Below are 16,457 nucleotides of genomic sequence, written 5' to 3'. Positions count from 1 at the left end.
CTGATTTGTTTGTTTAGTTCCCACGCCCTCCATCTCCCCCCACAATTCCCATAACGTCATCGTCATTTTTAAAGATGTGTATATGTGTGTATGTATATGTGTGTATGTATGTATGTGTATGTACGTATATGTGTATGTATGTATGTGTATGTACGTATATGTGTATGTATGTATGTGTATGTACGTGTACGTACGTGTATGTATACGTGCGTGTATATGTACGTGTATGTATGTGTATATGTATATATATGTGTATATAAGTATATATGTGTGTGTGTGTGTATATATATGTGTGTGTGTGTGTATGTATATATGTATATGTATATATGCGGATCTTTGCAGTTCATTTAAAGCAAAGGTGGGCAAACTCGGTCCTCGAGGGCCGGAGCCCTGTGGGTTTTGGAGGTCTCCCTCTTCCAACACAAGCTGATTCCAATCAACAGGATAGTTATCAGGCTTATGCAAAGCTTGCAGATAAATATCAAATATCAGCTGTGTAGGAGAAGGGAAACATCCAGCCCTCGAGGACTGAGTTTGCCCACCCCTGATTTAGAGTGATAAAAGGCCACTTGGGAGGGACGGCCTTATCTTGGTAAATTTGTCGTTGTTTGGTACCCCTTCCACTTATGGAAGATTGATTGAACAGTATTCTGTGATGTTCAAAGCGTTTGAAATCATTTTGTATCCTTCTCTTGCTTTAAATCTCTCCAAAACATTGACTCAGCCTGGTGTGCTCATTAGTCTTCATAATGCTGACTAAAAATTAAGGTTGCGGTTCACAAACACTCTCCATCTAACCTAGCTGATCTGGAGCTGTTTCGCAAGGAGGAATGGGCAAAATTTTAATCTCCTGATGTGCAAAACTGGATAGAGACATACCCCAAGACCTGAAGCTGTGATTGCAGCAAAAGGGGGTTCGACAAAGTATTAGTTCAGGTGGTGGGGCTGAATACTTTTGCACACCCTACTTTTCAGTTTTTTTGTTATAAAACAAGTTTGAAATAAGATAGACACTTTGTTTCACTTCAAGATTGTGTGCTACTTTGTGTTTAACTTTGACATTAAATTAATATAAAATATATTTATGTTTGTGGTCTTACCGTGCCAAAATGCTGAAAAACTGAAGAGGAATGAATACTTTTTCCAGCCGCTGTACCTAGAAGTTGACTCTTCTTATGTGCTGGAAGACAACCCTCTTGCAAGGTGGGAAGGTGGAGAAGTCAACAGAGAGAGTCAACTTGCAGGTATGTGTCTGGAAGAGGGCTCGTGAGCACTACCAGAGATCCCATCCATCTCGACCATGGATTTCACTTTCATTGTTTAAGATTTTATTTTTTATTTTATAGCCACTTAAAGGCTGCAATACATCTGTTGATGCTGCAATGAGGCGCTCTAAGGCCGCTAGTCCGGCCCACACATTAAGTCAGGCTTATTTCTTTCCCCCTTTGTTTTTGCCTTGGAGACACCATTTCAGCTGAGCCCCCACGACCCCCCCCCCCCCCCCCCCCCACACACACACACACACACAAAAAAGAAAAACTGAAATGTTGGGAAAACAAAGTTTAATACAGTAGCTCCTCAATTGTGCACTGGTTCTCAGTATTTATACACGTTTGCAGCAATTATTTTCAAATCTGTATAATAAATCTATGAATTAATTTTACAGGGCCTTATAAGCTACTTTTGCCGCCCCAGGAAACAATGATAAGAAAACATGGTAGGCATTTGCAAGTGCAAGCCTGCCAGCAGGTGTCAGTATAACCACGCGTTGTTTGACATTCCCTGAACGCTTGCAAGTGAACGTGGCAGACAGATGTGCACAAATGAGATTCAAATCTTTTTGCACGACAGTGCTGTAATTTGTTTTCCTCCAGGACACGCCAACAGGGGTCTATTTGGTTGACGTAACTCACAGCCTGTGACACGGCCTGCCCCCAATTTTTTTTTTTTTTTTTGAAGTAACACTAAATCAAAGTCGTCAAAGTGCGTGATGTGACGTATCGTGCTTAAATTGTGATATTTTGGCGAATTTGTTGTATTAACCGGAGGAGCGCCACCCACGCGATTTCCTTCTGGAAACGGGAGCGCGCGCGTCGGGCTGGGAGGGGCGGCGGGGAAAGGAAGAGGAGGCGTCGGGGGCGCGCTTTCCGCGTCGGCTTTTGCTTCTCGCTCCGAGTGTGGACTGCTGACAGCCAGCTGTGCGGCTACGCGACGACGACAATAACAGCTGCGGATCCACCGCCTTCAAAGTGTTCACGCTGCACTCCTCCGGTGTTCATTTGAGAGGCGAAAAAATCTCAGAGGGAGACGCAAGGAAGAAGAAGACAGAAAGAAAGAAAGGGCTCGTTTTGACGTCTTCGTTGGCGGTTCCTGTGCTAGCTAAGCTAAAGACGAGCATTCCTCCGACATGAATCCGCTGTGTAGCAGATGTAATCTCGTCGTCTACCCCACGGAAAAAATCAATTGTCTGGACAAGGTAAGAGCACCGGAATCGTTGTTTTGGTCACGTTTGTGTTTATAGAGAACCCACGTTCACTCGCCATTGGTTTAGGCTTGTTTTTTTAAGATCTAAAGGGAGACACCTTGCGGATTTTTTTTGTGAATGAATCGCGTAGCTAGAACCCTGAAGGGGGCACGCACACAGGTATGGCTAGCTTGGCTAGCTAACAGCTATCCATCGTATACACACGGCTCGGTATATCCCCCTTTTCGAATACGGTTACCAAAATTTGACTTAATTGTATTTTTTTCTGTCTTCGTTATTTTTAAACCTGTTTGTCAACGTAATGGGAGCGACCGCACTCAAAAGCCTGGCTGGGGCCTGCACCTTGATAAACGACGGTCGAAAACGTTATCTGACAGCCTTAAACACCAATTTGCACCCTTACTTCCAGTTTTGGGGAGTTTAAGTCACGATCGAGCAATTGCAATATGGTCGTTTCCTGTCAGGGGCTTTCCTTCTGCCATCGGCTGGCCTTTTGGTGTCCAATGTGGGATGTGTCACACTCTCCCTCCCCTCGTTAATCTATCAGATGATTAGCTTGTCCAGATTTGCTTGCAATCCCATACAGGAGATTTAATCTCACACAGAGGTGGCGAAATATCATCAATTGTGGAGTATCAGTGTGAGGAAAAACAAGCACTGTGGGATCAATAGCCAGTGCATAAGTACAGATTGAAGGGTATTGTAATTTTATAGAAAGTTCTTGATTTTTGCACAATATTTTGTCCTTTATTGATTTTTTTTAGGTCATATTTCTTGTTATAAAACCTATTTGGCATCTTTACGTGGTAGACTGCACACAAGGATAGCGTAATTAGCATCTGAGGCCAAATGTTTGTGCAGTTTAATTCAATCAATATATAACCATTCAAACGTCGTCATTTCCTGTCAATGGAAACCCTGACACCATCAGTAGGCCTTTTGGTGTAAAGCTGGAATTCGTTTCAGTAAGGGATGATTAAATTGTTGAGATTCACTTTCAGTCCCAAAAGGGAGACTTCAACTCGTGTTCAGGTGGCAAACCTCATCAATTGTATAGCTTAGCCCACTGGAGCGTCAATATTTCTTCTCCTAGAAGGGTGTTGACTTGTGCACAATTTGTGGCCCCACACAAGCCAGAGCATGCATGCTGCAACTCCAGATGTGGGTGTGGCCTGCTTATTGCAACAGAGCTTAAGGCCAAGTGGATGATCTTTCTAATGGACGTCTGAATTTCTGTTGAAAATCAATCCCACTCAACAGCCTTACTTGTTGACAGATGCACTATCTCCCTCCACTGACAATAGCTGTATGCACTTTCTTCTTACATCTAGAGTGGTGTACTTCTTCCTTTGGTATCCACATGTGCCTTAAAAAGTATTGGAAGGTCTTAAATTTCCCTTTAAAAAAAAATAGTTCTTTATAAATCCATTGTCCAAAGGTCTTACGGATGCCATAACATTGTACAAATGTGTTCAATCAGGCTTCACGCAGAAATAATCAGTCAATACTTTACTTTGTCCATAAGGCAGAAAATGTATAACCCGATACGCACAATTGCTGAAGATTCATTCCTTGGTACAATGCTTGTGAACCTCCACATGCCACAACCACCAGAAGACATTGGCAACTGTTAACAAAACTACTCAAATGTGTCCCAGAATAATGCACGATGACTAATACATTGGATGGGAATGTTTTGTCTGCATTCGCTCACTACAATTACAGCCGTCCGTGCTCGTTGACTGTGCTATGGAATCTGGCCAGAGGTGGAGCACATTCCAGCAGATCGAACCTCCCATGAAACATGCTGTCAGAAGCCTTACGTACTCTCATCTCTAACCTCTCCCTTCCATTTCACATTGGCGCTCTGCACAGACTGCCTTTACTTTTTCACCTCTTATAATTGGTGCTTGTATTTAAGGGTCAGCTCAGGTGACTGCTGCTGCTGTATTGCTATTCCCGGCCACACAAAAAAAGAAAGCCTTTACCTGACACCCTCCTTCCTTGCATCTACTCTCCAGTCCCCACAAAGGCTCACTTGTGTGACAGCTGCATTCCGGTCTAGCCCAGCATAAGCAGTGCTCCCGGGGCACACATGCCAGAAGACAGGAACTCTTCCTTTCCTTGCCTTACTGCTAGTAGTCATAGTTACTGCCCATTGGTGGTAAAGTATGAGGGTTGTGTTTGTGTCAGAGCGGAGTTTTTGCGGTAAAATGTTGAAGTAAGGCAGTGGTTTTCCTCACAATTGCCTTGTAGTCAACCATTTACGACCAGGCAGATTTGTGAAGGATTAGGTTTTGAATCGGTACATGTTTGTACGTGCCAGTGAAGCAGGATTATTATAGTTTTGGAATTTTTCATTTTAGTGAGTTTTTTTTCCTTTTGAGTTTTGTCTTTTATAGGGATGGATGCACGATAATATCGGTGGCCGATAATTATCGGCAATTATCGACCTCTTTGACGTCACACAGATAAACCAGATGATAAAGAAATCAGCCGATAACCACATTGGTCCAGCTGTTGAGTTGTGCCCAACTCCTATGATAGTGTCGCAAATTTGTGACGTCATAATGCACGCGACTTCGTGTTCACAGAAGATGCATCATGGCGACGTGGCAGTCGCCAGTGGGGGCTTTCTTGACTGTGTTACCCTCCCAGTCTTTTGTTGCATTTTTGAAACATGACTTTTGGCAAACTCAAAATGAGTAACCGGTTGTATTTGAAGCAGAAATATCAATAAAATTCAGCTTCATGGTGCTTTACACAATGTTCCAATGTATTTGTACACGTTAGACTTATAGTAGGACTTGAAAGTATATTTGTATTCAAGTTAATTTTGCAAACAATTATCGGCATACTTATCGGTTATCGACACTGGCACTTTCTAAATTAGTGGTTTATCGTATTGGTCAAAAATAGCATCATCGTGCATCCCTAGTTTTTAAATTTAGTTAGTTTTAATTAGTTTTTAGGATGGTTCTGTTAGTTTTCATTAGTTTTAGTTATTTCATTAATGCTTAGTTTTAATTTAGTTTTAGTTCGTTTCAGTATTAGTTTTAGTTTAAAAAAAAAGAAGTGTATTACTTGTGCGCAATATTTAAAAAACACCATGGGAGCAACGTCATCTGAAGGTGCTTTTCTATTGGCTGCTGCTAGTTGGCGTCACTTTTGTGTGACACACTTTCAAATTTCGATTAATATCAAAATAAATCATCCCCAAAGCCCTTATGCATTAAATTGATTACCAAAGAGTAAAACGAAGGACATTTTTGCCAAAATTATAGTTAGTTTTAGTTAGTTTTGTAAACATAAAATGTAGTAGCAGTTTTCGTTTTTTAAAAAGCATTTTTCTTCTTATTTTATTTCGTTAACAAAATTGTTCTTTTGAATTTTAGTTTAAAATTTTTTGTTAGTTTTAGTTAACTAAAATAACCTTGCAGTGAAGAGAGCGTTCTCTTCCACACAATACAGTGTTTCCAAAAGTCTCTTCATTTTATTACAAAGCGAATTAATTGACAAATCTGTAGAAAAATACTAACAAACAAGAATTATCATTCTTAATAAGAATATATATAATTAATTACAAAATAACTCTATGGGCATCAACAGTTCCCAAACTTTATAGTGGGATTGAATTATAAAGAGACATATTGTACATTTACAGTGTGATTTTTAGCCTTTTTCTGACAAAAGTGCCACCATTTTGATGTGTCATGTCTAATAGTTGGATGACCCTGGCTATTTGGGGATGCTGCCTGCGATTTCACGCACACAATTCCCTTACACACAGGCCTCATCCCATCTGATACTACCTAAAAAATGCCGAAAATTCCCGGGTTAACTTCAACCCCCCTATTCTTTGTCTGCGCCATTTATACGGAAGAGTGACACCAGTAAAAAAAAAATTAAAAGTGAGAAATAGTGGCTTTTACATGTAATGAAATAATTATCAGGTGTTAAGCATCACACTACCGTCTCAACTTTGCAGAGTACCCATGCAAAAAAACATCTGCATCGTGCCCCTTTTACGGCTGTGATAAGACCTCCCAAGAAAATTCCCAGCCCACATTTCCATGTTGATGTCATTTATACAGAACAGTGACACGACCAACAGTTTGAAAATGGTAGCTTTGAACTGATTTAGATTTTCCAGATGCTCAAAGAAGCATCAGAATATTTAGCAGCAGCCTGTGACAGTCACCTGAGTCAAATGTATGATCCCACTTCCTCATCACAACCAGGAAGCAGGTCTGCTAGTGCTTGGGTTTCTTTGCAAATGTAATCTGCTTCAACTATCCCTTCCCTATTCTAGTATGAACTAACTCACCTTATGCATGCGTGTCCTTAAACGTTCTAAAGTGTGATGATGTGCACACTAAGCACATTAATGAGCTTAGCGTGTCTTACCACATTACTGATGGAGGAGCAGTTTGTCATTTTAGCGAGATGCTCACGTGTTCGTGGCAGTGGCACCTGGCAAGATGTAAAGTGTTTTGTCTTGCGTTCGTCAGGTTCGGGCCCTCTAAAACAATTTGCACTAATCTGCTGATTTTTAATTTTTTTTTATAAAGGCCATATTTGTATCTAAATTTGTTCAAACCAGCTAACAAGAAAAATAAGCAAAAGTCATACCCTTTTTTTTATAGTAACTGTGAAAAAATAATACTCACTTCAGCCACAACTAGTTGTGATATTTGTAGTGCTGGCACTAACAACTTAAAAATAAAAAATCCAGTCTCCTATTGATTATTCCATTGATCAATTGCATTAAACCACCTGCTTTTTTTTGTCCAGTAAGGTTGTATTGTACAGTATTGTATTATTATTATTGTATTGTCGTTTCTATTAAGTTAGCAGAAAAACCTCCTTCGCGCTGAGCCAAACGACATACCGGGCCCCGGGAACCAATTACTTCCGTAATGTTCACATTCAGAGCTCTTTTGTACAACCAACAGCATTTGGCTTTTGAAAACACCACCAGTTTATCTTGATCATTGTCATTAATGTTAGCTGGGTAACTTGACGTCCTAGTAAGTAATTTACGCTGGGTCTCATACTGGGAGTTCGGTGATGTTTCATCGATTTACACAAAATGAACATAGCATCGTAACAGGCACTTTGATTATTTATTTATTTCATCTTTCATGGAGCATTTTGTGTTACCTCAGACAGAGTAAACATCCATTCTGTTACAGACAATAGAGGGGACAAAAACACAAAAGTTTCCAGTACATTTATTAAAAATGGGAGTTATTTTGCGGAATTACAATTTCCACGCTGAGATAGCGATGCCGTTGTTGTTTACCTTGAGACCTGTATGCTTTAGCCTCAATAGTTGTGAAGTCTTCTTTTCTGCATATTTTATCGGGCCCGACCGATATGCTTTTTATTTATTTTTTTAGGCTGATTCCGATACAGATTTTTGGCAGAAAAAAATTACAGATGAATCTGACGATTATTTAAAAATATATATAATGCATAAAATTAACCCAATTCCTTTTCAATGGGTGTCACTTATGCACAAACTTAAGCTATTAAGATTCTCTGCTTTAAATGACAAGTCTAAGTATGACCTTATCAACAGATTTCATGAAGAATACAAGGTTATTCATTATTTTATAGATTTATGTGTCAATAATTAAACCATTCTTAAAAGCATATTAACCTTTTCTTTTCACAAGTGTTGGGACTTATTGGACTAACCTGGGACCACGGGGATTGGATTGTATTTTGTGCCATGTCATGTGGAAACACGTGTTAAGACAAAAAAAAAATCCTTGTTCGTATGCATCCTTGAATTTTGAGAAAAGAAAGTCTTTGAATCCTTGAAATATCAACAGGGATGTGATTTTTCCGCTAATTCTCGGAATTCCGCTTTTTTTTTATCTCCCCCCCCAAAAAAAATCCGTTTTTATTTATTTTTCTTTTATTTATTTATTTTTTTTTTTTAGTAGTAGTTCATTGTGTATGCACATGACTCCGACAGATAACATCTTCTGCTATAACAAAGACATTTGTGGTATGCTCTAATATGAGTTACTTTTCATTTGGTCATGATACAATTATTTGTTCATGAAATTTGAACTCTTCAACATTATTTATGTGTTAACTTAGTAATCACATTAGTTAGATATGATGATATTCTCAGTGATAGTTTTTAAAAGCAAAGGCAGTCCAATGTTTTTGATTGTGACTGATTTTGAGTTGACTAAAACTGCCATTTTATATGGGATAGTTCAATATACATTGAAAATTGATGCTGTTGTTTTGTCTATTTCTTTGTCATGTGAGTGCATTGAAAGTGCCAGCGGCCCCCAGACCCCCGGCTAAATTTTCAGATAATTTCACTTTGGTCAAATCACATCCCTGTATCAACTTTTAATATAACTCGAAAGGAGATTGACAAAATAAAACAACAAGAAAGGGAAATAAGAATAGAATCTTCTTCTTTCGAGACTTTAATCTTTATTTTGCTAGGTTCCATGTTTTTATAGCAATAGAACACAATATTCTGTGGGCCCTGCAAAATCAATCAAAATCCAGTAAAACAGCCGGGAATGAAAGGGATTGCTTCTCTGTAAATGGTTTGGAGTGAATGAGTTAAAGTTAAGTGTCCAGAAGGATGTCGGACCCGGAAGCGTCAACCGAGGGGGGCGGGGCTTTATGTGAAAGGTCAAGTCAGGCCTTAAAAGTCATTCATTCAGGTCTTAAAAAGTCTTCAATCTTGACTTCCTTAACACTCTGGTCTCTAGTGGAAAGATAATAATCCACTAAATGATAAAAATCCACTTTGGTACTAGTACTCAAGGATTGTTGTTATTCTGTGACTTATTACATGACTGGTCGCACTCTCTATGTCCACTATGTACGCTATTTCTGTAAGCATGACCGAGCATGTTTGCTCATGAGTGGTCACGAATCTAACCTACATACATTGTAACATGCATGTGGTCTCTGTTCATACACACGCGTGTGCCCTTGAGCCATGAAGACGCAGGGAGACGGTGGTTTTTTTTAAATTATTTTTTTAAATAATGGCTGTTTCTAGGGCTCCATCTCCGCAGTGTCCTCATTTTTCCATCTCATTGCTAGGTCACGTCTTTCGTAAAGCAAAAGCTCAAAGAAGATGGTTGCGCTATCGTAACTATTTCGTGTACTAGGCTGTGCTTTTTGTTGTTTAAATACAAAATGGCAACCACCTCGACTGAGGAAACACTTGTTTTGCTTCATTTTGTTTGAAGGCAAATGAACACAATGACGGGAGTGTGCGATGTGTGCATAATCTAGGCGTAAGTCACTTTGCTTTAGTGTGTGTAGAACAATAAGCTTCAACCCATTTCACATGGACTGTGAAAGCTGACGTTTTTACGCCTGTCTGTGTGGCTACTGACGTTTTCAAAGCCGGCATTTTGGCGTTTTCGCGTGTCACCTCTGAGGTACTACAATATTAGTGGTGGAGCTGAGGCAAAATGCCGTGTGTGAGATTGGGAATAGTGCAAGGAAGTGTAGGGTGTGCAGGGGATTCTTAACACCTTTGATCCTGTTTTACACTGCTGTCAGACCTGTATTTTTCCATTATCTTTGTGCTGCGCCAAAGGTAATGACTCGGGCTGCGCTCGCCGAGATGCTCGTTTGCTCACGCAAAATAAGAATTGGTGGTGTTTCTGCATGCTTTTGAATGCATGCGTTTCAGCTGTGTTCTGTGTTATAGCGACATCTAGTGGTTACTTATTACACATTGTGCCTTATAAATTTAATACTTGGCGAACCCCAGTCAGTAAAATCACACATACTAGAGTGTAGGCAAAGTATAACATAACATTTTCCGATTTGATTTAAAAAAAAAACACTAGCATACTGTAGCGACGCTTGTGGGTGGGTCACGGGTTGGGTAGTTTCCTATGGTCTGGATGGGCTGTGAAGGCAACACAGATTTTTGTTTTGGTAGACTACGCACGTTGTTGTGTTCTGGCGTGGTTACGGGCACGACCGACAGTAACTTACAAATTTTCAATGAAAGAGTTGTCGACAGTTCGTCGTTTTGCCTGATTATTTCACCAACGTTACAATACATTAAAATCAACGGCGGCCGCACCAGCACCTCATCGATGAATTGACTATGAGTAATGACGAGCAATTATCATTTAATCCAGCTTCATATTCATTCATGAAATCGGACGGCACAAATTTGACGGATCAAATTTATCAGCCGCACGCACACACATTTCACAAAACACACACCCCTAGAATTTCCCAGATTTGAGACATTATTATCCCAGGCCTAACCGGATTGTTTTCTCACCTTCCAAAGTTCAATCAGTAACCGCATAATAGGCATGGCGCTGCTTGTGTGAAAGGGTATTGATGCTGCAAAGCTGGGACTTTGGTGTCAAATTTTAACACATGACACTGACTTCTTTTGCCTTGGTATGTTAAAATTAATAGCTTTATGGTTATTACAGAAAAAGACAACAGGTGCTAGAGGGAAGGTAACTCGTTTATGGGCATAGTTGCATGTCAAGTTCAGGTTGTGCTTCAGCAACAATAAACCATTAGTGGAACATTTATGTGTGTGTGTGTTCGTGGCTTGCAGTCTGTGTGGCAAGAGGAAGTAAGTCAGGAGCGTGTCAGATCAGCAGGTGGACGAGGTTGTCTCGGTGGAATGCGGATCAGCAGGTTCTGCATGGCGCTGAACAAATAGTTAACATATGAGCAACCGAGTACAAGCAAGGACTTTATTTGATCATGCTAAGATCCAAAGTTCAAGCTCAGCTCAGAGGATGGTTTCCCTTGAAGTGCATCTCACTGTGTGCTTGCGCATATAATAATGTAATAATACCAGTTTGGGCTGCACAGCGATGTAGCCGATTAGCACATTAGCCTGACTTTCAAGAGGCTCTGGTTTTAAATCTCAGTCGAGGCTCATTTCAGTCTCTGTTGGACCTTGAGGTTGTCCCAGTTGCAGTGCCGAAAGTCCCACTTGTTACATAGATGATGAAAATTGGACACGTGCACACGTGGCAGCAGGCTTTGCAGGAAATTGAGACTTCCTGCACATCCACGAAGTTTTCGCCATCCACAACAATGAAACAGCACACATACCACTCGGCACATGGCGCTCCTGGTGGTCCGCTATGTCCAGATGTGAAGAAGCTGCTTCTTTAAAAGCAACCCCAACTGTAATGACAAGTTTGCTCAATATTATTTATTTGGTTGTTACTTACATAACTGTGAGATTCATTTAAAAAAAAAAATCATTTCCGTCCCCCACGCCATGCTCTGTGATTCACCAGACGCATTCAAGAGTTTTGATCGTCCCTTTAGGAACGCTACGGACGCTTACTTTTTCTTTCTACACATTTCTCATTGCTCGGCGTAGAACCAGCCGCCATTCTACGTCACTACGCACTGAATGCGTTGCGACGTAAATAACAATGGTGGCGTACGTCCAAATACAGTTTCTACAAAATGTATTAAACTGAAAATGATTTCTGAAAAATAAATCTCTCAGCTATGTGAGTAGCAACCAAATTAATAATCCAGAGCAAACTTGTCATTACAGTCGGGGTTCTTTTTAAAAGCAGCCCCGAACCACATTTGCAGTCATTCAACCAAGGGGAACTAACTGTAGTGTTTTGTCACTCCGGCTTTTTACAACTTGACAGCAGCTTTATTTATTGCCAGCTGTGCAGTGTACTTGCGGACCGCTTGTGTCCTCCATGTTAGTCATTCTGAAGCTCCTTTCTTTGCTTTGTGAGAAAACAATGACCAAGAGGGTCTGCCCTTCCTTCTCTCCTCTGTCCTCTCTTTGCTCTCCTCCTCATCCACCCTTCCTTCCCGTCACGATAGCTACAATGTCGCTCCCTTCCTGGTCTTCTCTCTCGCCTTCCTTGTTTGACCCTCCCTTCCTCTTGCTCTTTCCCCCATGTTTCCTCCCTTGTCTTGCCATTTCTCCCTGTCCTCCATTCCTCTCAGACCGAAGAACGGGCTCAGTGCCAGAGGAGAAAGGGAAAAGGGAGGAGAGAGGTTGTCTTGGGTGTTGAACGGGTGGGACGGGTTACTGGCATCAACTCTTAAGGAACTCATGACTGCGACGTGTCCATAAGTTGTTTCAGGATTTCACACAGTCACACCAAATGTGAAAACACATACTTTGCCCAGAAAAAAAAAATCTCAAAACAGTACCCAACAATATTAATAATAATAATAATAATATTTGATTTGAACTACTGTTGAAATCTAGGCAGTTTTCTTGTTGATTAAATTTGTAGTTGGCTATTTTTTACACCCGAGTTTGACTTGCTGACATCAACTCTCAAGGTGATTGGCGCTTGTTTAATAAAACAAAGTCAGGACAATTGACTCACTACAATAATGGTATCAGTCTTTACTTGCTTTCAAAAGAGTGTGTATTAAAGGCCATTTAAGCGCAGCCTGTGTGCTAGTTAAAACTGAGTTATGAAACTAGCTGCGACAATAAATTGAATAACTTAAATAACTCGTATACAAAAAGGTCAAAGCAAAATATCTGCCGGTGCAGTTATAATTTTCCTATATAGACTAATTACTATTATTGCAGTCGCACACACCACCACATGTAGAATTAAGTTGGCTTGATGGCTACTACTACGTAAAAGAAAATGTCCCATGTTTGGGTTCATTTCACATGTTCACAAGATAAAGTCCAAAGTGTACCACATCAGCACATCTGCCATTGTCAACACAAGGTAACATTGTTAGTTAATTTAATAAATAGCCTACCATCGCAAGTGAGATGGTATATTAGTGACCTGCAATTGGTCAAGGGTACACAGCTGCTGGTGTATTATCAAATGTTAAGACAAACACGTTCAAAAAACAAAAATCAAACCAAATATCAAAATTTATAGAAACATGGTCTACGTATATAGAATTTTTTAACATAATTCTGGTTACTTAATTCTGTCTGTTAGCGAGAGCCACTACATCGTGATAACTTACATTGATGTTTCTGCATTTGGCAATTTATTATTATATTATATTATTAGTATGGGATTTTTTTTAATGGGCTTTAGGTGAACTGATGAATACGCACGCACATACACATACTCACCCACATACAAAATATATATATATATATATATATATATATATATATATATATATATATATATATATATGTGTGTGTATATGTATATATATATATATATATATATATATATATATATATATATATATATATATATGTGTGTGTGTATATGTATATATATGTATATATATTTAAAAAAAACAAAACATTTTTTTTTAAAATTTATTTGTTTAAAAAAAAAAAGGAGAGCAACGATGATGTCAAATCGAATGAACAATACTGAGCTCTCCTGGAAAAAAAAGGGAAAAAAAAAAGACAAACACGTTCAAAAGCACAAGTGGCCAATAGCCACAAAAATCACTTGTTACTCTTATTCGCTGACGACCATGTCCTTCACTAGGCTAGGCCCTCCTTTTAAAGCTATACACAGTCACAGATACTACAGTAGAGAGAGGATGGGGACCACAAGTGTACAAAAATAGCTGCACCATACAAGCTAGTTATTGTCTTTAAAGGTGCAATGTGTCGTTTAAAAAAAGGTAATGTTAAAGCTTTTTCTACATCATGCATGCTCCACTAGAGCCCTGACTGTTTTACTCTGACTGCACCTATCAGCTTGTATCTTCCCTTTATAGTAGAGTGTGCGGACCTTGCACACTCCACAGTTTCTTTGGGGAGGGGAGGCGTGGAATTTTTCTTACCTCATTTGAAGTCATGTCTTCCTTTGTCAACTGTGGCTGACGCTTTAAGATCATACACATACTCTCACGCACACAATAAACGAGCCTGACAGATTCTGCAGTTACGCTTTGGGCCAGAGGTGGCAGTCGTGAGCAAAAAAAGTGACAAATTCCACAAAGATCCTTTAATAATGCAAAATGGATTTTTGTCCAATGACTCGATAGGATAATAGTTACAATATTTGAGTCTATAAATCTTGTTTTCATTGGGATATTAAAAGTAAATTGTCAAAGTGTAGACCTCCTAGGTTGTCATTAAACAGTAGCGATGTCATATTATAGCTAGCCATTGAAAAGCATTTGCAATGGTTCCTCATTTCATGGCAGTACCTGTATACAAGGCTCTGCGGGTATAAATGGCACCCAGTAAACCAAACATAGAGAAATCCGTGGTTACGTGACACATGAAGGCACACTTTTTCATTTGTTTTATATTATAATTATAATTGTGACTTTACCAACGTGTTGGTGATCGACTACAACGCGTACAAATTGGGATTAGGTTACTCCCATAGGAACGGAACTTAATAGTAAATAGAGTACCTGCCGTCATGGTATTGCTTGTCTAGGTGTTGTGGATCTTGGCTCGTTTTAAGAAAAACAAAGCTGACTGGGATGTGGTGATATTTTTAATGCTATGTTCAGACAAAACCGAAAATATCGCGACGCTACGCTGGTCTTGCGCGTGTTTGTTCGCGGGGTTCTCAATGGAATTTGTTTCGCTCAGCACCCCAACGGAGAAAGAGGGGAGGGATTTCTGCTTCGGTAGGTGGTGCTAGCTTTTAACATTGCTAGCTTGCTTCACACTTCGACAATTAAACAAACTCACCAGATAAGCCGTCCTCCACGCTTCTTCCTCCAAGCAATCTCCTTTTTGGCCTGCCCAGGTACACGTAGATCGCCGTGTCGTACAGCTCCGGGTGCCTGCAAACCGCGACGGTCAAGCTATCGTCCATTACTATGCTACACGTTCTGCACACAACCGCTTCCTTTGTTTTGTCTGCTGTGTGACGTATTTGGTGACGTGGACGTGACGTGGATCTCAACTCCTATTGGCTGTTGCTGACGCGACGGCGCCAAAAGTTCAATTCAGCCAACGCAGACGAAATGGGCGAAGTAGCGAAATGCACGCCGGAAATTTCCCGAACGCGCCTCCGGAAATGCCTCCCCCGCTGTTGGTCTTAATGTAGCACAAGGGACAGTCATGGCAGCCTCATTAAAACACGTCTTCATTGGGTTCCTTCGTAGTTGAACAGTCACAATCATCGAGTGGATTTAGGATGTCATCGGAAGCAACAACATGTTTGGTATGTTTGAGAGTGTTTTAAGTCCATCCATCCATTTTCTTAACCGCTTGTCCTCACAAGGGTAGCGGGGGGTGCTGGAGCCTATCCCAGCTGGCTTCGGGCAGTAGGCGGGGTACACCCTGAACTGGTTGCCAGCCAATCGCAGGCCACACAGAGACGAACAACCATACTCACAATCACACTTATGGACAATTTGGAGTGTTCAATTAACCTGCCATGCATGTCTTTGGAATGTGGGAGGAAACCGGAGTACCCGGAGAAAACCCACGCAAGCACGGGGAGAACATGCAAACTCCACCCAGGAAGGCCGAAGCCCGGACTCGATCTCACGTCCTCTGCACTGGGAGGCGGACGTGCTAACCAGTCAGCCACCGTGCCGCCGGGATTAAAACTCGTTAATTGATTTTTCACAAAGTAGTTGAAAACGTGGTTGGGAAAGTTTTAAAAGTTAAAATTAAAATTGTTTTAAGATTAGGTGTTCTAATTTTCTAATACAATAAGTGACATGTGTGGAGCACGTATACATCTCAATTCACCTTTTTCCACTGGTCGATTCGATGTTAAAAGGTTAATCGAAAATGGCCTCTACAGTTAATAGAATCATTGGGAAGAATTATTTTTATTATTTCCACCAGTGACAATTTAAAATACTAGCAATATAACACATTAAGTAGTATTTCAGAATGTGCTCCAAGAGGATATTTCCAAATGTTTGTTTTTATATCCAAAGACCTGAACAATTATAAAAACAAAAGTAATCCAACTTGGGGATCCATTGGAGAGCAGCAATATGATTTTAGCATAAGTGTACACTGCTGTTTAAATTCCCTGGTATTTACACCGCTTAACCCTGTTAC

At 40.2% G+C, this 16,457-nt stretch overlaps 1 protein-coding gene across 4 annotated transcripts in view; it reads left to right on the top strand.

Moving 5' to 3' along the window:
• The first annotated feature begins 2,124 nt into the window (after positions 1 to 2,124).
• The window catches only part of LOC144043053 (LIM and SH3 domain protein 1-like), a 40,966-nt gene continuing 26,633 nt past the window's right edge, over positions 2,125 to 16,457 (top strand). For 2 of the 4 annotated variants that reach the window (XR_013291040.1, XR_013291039.1), the window contains exon 1: positions 2,126 to 2,476. Coding sequence is in view for 2 of the 4 variants with exons in the window: in XM_077556275.1 (XP_077412401.1) it covers positions 2,408 to 2,476 (69 nt within the window). In the remaining 2 variants the exon portion in view is untranslated. Of the gene's footprint in view, positions 2,477 to 16,457 lie in introns of all 4 variants that reach the window. The other 2 variants (XM_077556275.1, XM_077556274.1) reach the window with 2 other exon arrangements.

The sequence above is a fragment of the Vanacampus margaritifer genome, chromosome 2, assembly GCF_051991255.1.
Source record: "Vanacampus margaritifer isolate UIUO_Vmar chromosome 2, RoL_Vmar_1.0, whole genome shotgun sequence".
Classification (NCBI taxonomy): Eukaryota; Metazoa; Chordata; class Actinopteri; order Syngnathiformes; family Syngnathidae; genus Vanacampus; species Vanacampus margaritifer.
Note: the sequence above shows the minus strand (reverse complement) of the source record. Positions and strands in the feature narration are given on the sequence as shown.